Genomic DNA, 5927 nt, shown 5'->3' with positions numbered 1-5927 from the left:
GGCCTCTCTTCTGCTCTCTCCCCCTTGGCCGCTGCCTGGCACAGTCTCGCCCAAGAACTTCAAGGTGAAGATGATCATGAAGACGTCGGTCCTGCTCAGCTGGGAGTTTCCCGACAACTATAACTCCCCCACGCCCTACAAGGTGCTCGCCCTTCACCCTGTGGGACCGGCGCCCAGGCTGGGGGGCGGGGCTGGGCCGGGTGGGCACTCAGTCCTGAGGCACGGTTGGGACCAGGGTTGGGATTCAGCTGGACTCGGGGCCCAGTGGGATCAGGCGAAGGCAAGGACCGAGGCTCTGAATCGGGGCCCATCTTGGGACCAGGGCTCAGCTGGCACCGAGACTCCACCTGTGGTCTCGACGTCACTTGGGACCAGGGCTCAGTGTGGGGTTAGGGGTTAACAAGGATTAGGACTCAGCCGGGCCGGAGGCTCGGCCCGGGGTCAGGGCCCTGCTGGGACTGAGGGGCTGTCTGGCATGGAGACTTAGCTTGGGGTCCAGGCTCAGTCAGGATTGGGATCAGGGCTTGGTCAGAGCTGAGAGTCCGTTGGGACGGAGGCCTCACCCAGGGTTAGAGCTCCCTCTGGGATTAAGGGTTCGTCTGGATGGGGCTCAGAGCTGGGACTCCGCTGGGCTTGAGCATGTCTAGGGCCGGGATTGAGGCTGCTCCGGGGATCAGTGCTCAGTCAGCGCTTGACCAAGAGTGGGATTCAGCTGGGATCCAGGCTCGGTCCGGGCCAGGCGCCCGCCCCCCCGGCCCCCGCTGAGCCAGCCTTGGCCCGCAGATCCAGTACAACGGGCTCACGCTGGACGTGGACGGCCGCACCACCAAAAAGCTCATCACGCACCTCAAGCCCAACACCTTCTACAACTTCGTGCTGACCAACCGCGGCAGCAGCCTGGGCGGCCTCCAGCAGACCGTCACCGCCTGGACCGCCTTCAACCTGCTCAGTGCCAAGCCCAGCGTGGCCCCCAAGCCGGACACGGACGGCTTCATCATGGTGTATCTGCCCGACGGCCAGAGTCCCGTGCCTGTCCAGTATGGTCACAACCGCCCCGCTGCCCCCAGGGACTCCCCAGGCCCCCATTAGCCAGCTCTGTGACCGGGGCCAGCCTCCCGACCTCTGAGCTTTGGTTTCCCCGCGTGTCTATAAAACACGAGTCACATCAGCCCCGTCTCACGTGGTTGCCCGGTTACCTCGCGTGGGCACCGCCACCAAACGTGGCCGTGTGTCCCGTCCTCCAGCATTCCCCACACCCATGCATGCCTGACCTTTGTTTGGTTCTGGTTTCCCAGACCTGGGGCAGGGGGGGGAGTGAGGGGGTGACAGAACTGGAAACGACTTGCAGTCCCCGAATGTGTTCGTGACAGGCACCGCGGTTGAGGGTTCCCAGTGGGGAGTGGGGGACTTTGCCGCAAAGCAGAGAAGAATTCAGGACTACGGGAGTGTTGTGGGTATGGAAGCTGGGGCTTTGAAGCACGTGTAGGAGTTCAAGAAATAGACTTTCTAGGCAGAAGGAGCAGCCTCTTCAAAAGCATGGAGGCTTGAATCAGGAGCTAGTCCTGTACGGCTAGGGCTCCAGGGCAGCAGCAGAAGGGAAGATCCAGAGAGCAGGGATCCCCCACCAGCAAAGGCGTTCCTTGGACATGCCCCTGACCCTTCTCCTCCCAACAGGAATTACTTCATTGTGATGGTGCCCCTACGCAAGTCCCGTGGCGGCCAGTTCCTGACCCCTCTGGGCAGCCCGGAGGACATGGATCTGGAGGAGGTGAGGGCCTGGGGCCAGACCCATCCTGACTCTCGTGAGCCCTGTCACTGCCGGCCAGGCTCTGAGCAGCCCACATCTCTGTTCCCGCAGCTCATCCAGGACGTCTCCCGGCTGCAGAGGCGCAGCCTGCGGCACTCGCGCCAGCTGGAGGTGCCCCGCCCCTACATCGCGGCTCGCTTCTCCTCGCTGCCATCTGCCTTCCGCCCGGGCGACCAGAAGCAGTACGGGGGCTTCGACAACAGGGGCCTGGAGCCCGGCCACCGATACGTCCTCTTCGTGCTGGCCGTGCTGCAGAAGAGTGAGCCCGTAAGTCCCGGGCGGTGTCCCGGCCGCTGCGCCAGCGGGCCCCAGGGTGGCCTCGGAGCCCGGCGCCGACCCCCAGGCTCTCTGTGATCCGGGCCGGACGGAGGGAGGGACCGGAAGTCAGGGGTCCCGACCCAAGAGGAAGTAGAGGAAGGGACTTTGGAAATGGGGCTTTGGAGGGTGTGTGGGAGTCCACCGAAGAAAGGATTTTCAAGATTTGCATATGCAAAGGTCTAGGGGTGCACGGAATGCCTGAAGCAAATGGGGGGAGGGGAGAGCGCAAAGATCGGCAAGTGCCAGGCCATGGAGGCCCCCAGAACGGGGTCCTCGGGAGCCATAGGAGGGTTTAGAGGAGGGGAGGGATATGGATCTGTGTTTGAGCCAGACACCCCCTCAGCTGCAGTGAGGGGGGCCAGCACTGAGGGCCCCTCCCGCGCTGTCCCTGCAGACGTTTGCGGCCAGCCCCTTCTCAGACCCCTTCCAGCTGGACAACCCAGACCCCCAGCCCATTGTGGACGGGGAGGAGGGGCTCATCTGGGTGATCGGGCCTGTGCTGGCCGTGGTCTTCATCATCTGCATCGTCATCGCCATCTTGCTCTACAAGAAGTGAGCCCCTTGCACTCCCCACTCGGCAGGATGGAGGGCTTCCTGGAAGAGGAAGGAGGGTCTGGAAGGTCCAGGGAAGGGTTCTCTCACAGCAAATAAAACAAAACAAAAACCCCTGGCCCAGAGAGGTTAAGCCACTTGATCAAAGTCACACAGCCTGGGGAATGGCAGGGCTGGGGTTCCAACCAGGCTAGTGATCCGTTTCCTCTTCGGCTCCACACCCCACTCAGCAGGACGGCTTGGGCAGGAGGCCGCCCCCGTCTGGTTTAACGAGGCTAGGAAGCGTAGTGGGGACACGTCTCGACTTGGAGGGGGAAGGCTGAGACATTCCTCTTTGTGGCGGGGACCCAAGCAGGAGGGACTGGCCCCATTTTCCTGAGGAGACCGAGCCTAAGAAAGCCCCCACCCCCCCACGCCATCCCAGAGCAGGCCCTTTCTGGCCAGCATGTCCTCACCTGCCTTCTTTTTCCCCCTCCTCACCCGCGTCTGCTTTCGGGAGCAGCAAACCCGACAGGTACGAACGGGCCCCGTCCGCTGGAGACGGAAGGAAGAGCTGGGGTGGGGGGGTGGGGAGGGGGGGCACGGTGTCCGTGGGCGAGGGGGCCCTCGGCTGCCCCTCCCGGCTGGGCCGCCCGTTTGCGGCGCCAGTGTTCACGGGTACGGGTGCGTCTTCGGGCACGCCGGGCACTCACGGGCTCCTCCGCCTGCTCCCTCAAAGCAAACGCAAGGACTCCGAGCCCCGCACCAAATGCCTGCTCAACAACGCGGACCTCGCCCCCCACCACCCCAAGGACCCCGTGGAAATGAGGCGCATTAACTTCCAGACGCCAGGTGCGTGCCCACCGCCGGGGCCGGGGTCCACAGCCGGGGGAGGAGGCAGCCGCCTTGGCGGACCCCCGTCTGCCCCTGTGGACGGTCTGGGGCAGTTTCATGCCTGACGCCCAGATTCCCACGTGGACCTGAGCTTGAAAAGTCCACAGAGGGGTTGGGTTACAACCCAGTGAGGCTTTTTAAAAAAAAACAAAACAAACTGCCTTTAATTGGAGGTTGGGGTCATCTCTTGGAGCCGAAAGGCCATCTCAGAATAAGCCAGACATCCCTCATTTCCTCAGGCAGAAAGGGACACGCTTCTGTCCCCACTTCCGGTCTCAGGGCCACTCCCTGGCCGTTTGGGCTTTTCCTTGGCCGTTCCCCATACTCCTGTGGGAGATGGCGCCTCCCCGCTGCCCTGCGTGGCTCCCGTCTGTGCCCACAGGCTCATGCCCCCCCGCCCCCCGAAGTTCCCCGTAGATTCAGAGGAGTGAGCTCAAGTCCTCCCCGCGCCTCGGGGCAGAATGGAACGAGCCAGGGTCTTGTCCTTGATCACCTTCATGTACAGTGATCCACATCCACCCTCATTGCCCTCTTCCTGGGCTCATGCCAGCTGCTTCTAACCAAATAAGGATTTTTAATTTAACCGACGGCTGCTAGAGTTTTTAACTGATGGCTGCTGTTCTCTTTCTGGGCTCACACATGACATCTACTGTCTGCCTGCACCCAGCCTCTACTTCCGGTTTCATATTAACTGTTTCCATCCAAATGTTAAATTTTAAACATCTGTATTTTACGGATGGCTGCAGCCCCCTCAAGGGCTCATGCATGGCCTCATTTGCTGTTCTTCAGATACTTCTCCTTTCTGCTGCTGGGCTGTCTCATGTCAGTTCTGTTCTTATCCACACGAGGATTTTAATCATTAATATTTAACTGAGGGCTGCAGTCACTTCTCAGCCTTTTGGCTAAGATGAAGTGTAACTGATGGCTGCAGTCCTCCATAAGGGATCGTGAAGGGTCTCCTATGGCACCCCTAATGTACCAGCTTCATTTTCTGTCTCTGGACTGGGTTACATCACTTCTTCCATTTCCCTCCAGATGTTAATTTTTCGCACACATATTTAACTGACAGTTGCTGTTCTTCTTCGAGCTCCTGGCATGAGCCTACATGTCCTTCCCCTGCCCCCAAGCTCCTCCCTCACCGTCCTGCCACTCACCTAAAGTCTCTGCTGACCCTAGCGGGGGCGCCAAGGCCGGACTGGTCTGGGGGGACACGTTGACAACGGAGCCTAAGGTCTCGGATCTCCCCAAAGTCATGGCTAAGAGCCAGGACTGGCGGCGGTGCAGCGGAGGGGACACACAGCCGCCGCCGTGCGTCCTTGGGTTGGGGCCCGGGCAGCGTGCGTCCCTCGTGGTTTAAGTTTGCTCTGCCCTTTGCATCTGTTGGCTGGCCATTGTGCGTGCATCCAGCAGGGGCGGGGCGGGGCGGGGCCCCTGCGTGTTTTCATTTATTTATTGTTTGCTGTTTCTGCAGATTCAGGCCTCAGCAGCCCCCTCAGGGAGCCGGGGTTTCACTTGGAAAGTTAGTTCCTGTGTCTCTGTTCTCAGCTTCCTTTCGCGCCCCCCTCAACCCCGCCCCCGTTTGTTCTCATCTCTGGTTCTCCATCCCGCCTCCGCTCTCTGTCCACCTGTCCTGCGCTGGCTTCTCGAGGGAGTTGGGGGTCTGGTCTGTTGGGCCCTTACGTCCGCTGGTTGTGACCGCGTGTGTGGGGGGGGGCAGGGTCCTCCTGCGTGACAGGCAGGGGGGCCACTGGGCGAAGAGCCCTCACTCGTCAGAGGAGGGCTCTGGGGGGCACCCGGGGCCGGGGCGGGACAGCTGTGTGCCAGCCAGCCTGGCGGGCTCTGGCCTCTGTGCAGGCCTGCAGCTCCGCTCGCCGGGCCCCAGGAGGGGAGACAAGAGGGGTCCCACAGACACAGACCCTGGGGAGAAGGAGCCCGGCCCCCCCGCCAGGGGTCACCACTCCACACACCAGAGGAGGAGGAAGCAAGCCCTTCAGAGGACAGGGGCTCACTGCGCCTGCTCCAAGCAGGGGCACAGACAGACGGGGACCCCCGAGCACACACACACCGCCCCCCCCAGTTCCCCAGCGCTCCCCTGCAGACCTTATAGCCCCTCTGGTCCCAAAGGGGCAGAAGGGGGTGTAGCCTCTGGCCCCTGTCCCAGTGAGCAGTGCTTCCCAAGGCCCGGCCAGCCACCTCTGCTTCTCCATTTCCGCCTCACTTGCCCGCTTCTTGAGCTCCCCCAGGGCGACCCTCCGCCAGCTGGGCCGGGGGCCCTGAGACGGGTGGACATTGTCAACCAGGGAGTCAGACTCTGCCCCAGCCGCTTCTCACACACTCGGCCCCCAGACGGACCACAGGCCTGGGGTCCTGGACCCCC

The 5927-nt window shown here is 62.1% G+C and overlaps 1 protein-coding gene across 1 annotated transcript in view; it reads left to right on the top strand.

The window, feature by feature from the left end:
• Positions 1-5927, top strand: part of PTPRS (protein tyrosine phosphatase receptor type S) — a 63130-nt gene that overhangs the window by 50614 nt on the left and 6589 nt on the right. Inside the window, exons 12-19 of the mRNA XM_029919344.1 lie at positions 45-142; positions 784-1037; positions 1675-1768; positions 1859-2074; positions 2520-2677; positions 3180-3191; positions 3396-3592; positions 5521-5531. Coding sequence (XP_029775204.1) covers positions 45-142; positions 784-1037; positions 1675-1768; positions 1859-2074; positions 2520-2677; positions 3180-3191; positions 3396-3592; positions 5521-5531 — 1040 coding nt within the window. The remainder of the gene's footprint in view (positions 1-44; positions 143-783; positions 1038-1674; positions 1769-1858; positions 2075-2519; positions 2678-3179; positions 3192-3395; positions 3593-5520; positions 5532-5927) is intronic.

The sequence above is a fragment of the Suricata suricatta genome, chromosome 12, assembly GCF_006229205.1.
Source record: "Suricata suricatta isolate VVHF042 chromosome 12, meerkat_22Aug2017_6uvM2_HiC, whole genome shotgun sequence".
NCBI lineage: Eukaryota > Metazoa > Chordata > Mammalia > Carnivora > Herpestidae > Suricata > Suricata suricatta.
This window is presented reverse-complemented; position numbering and strand designations above follow the sequence as displayed.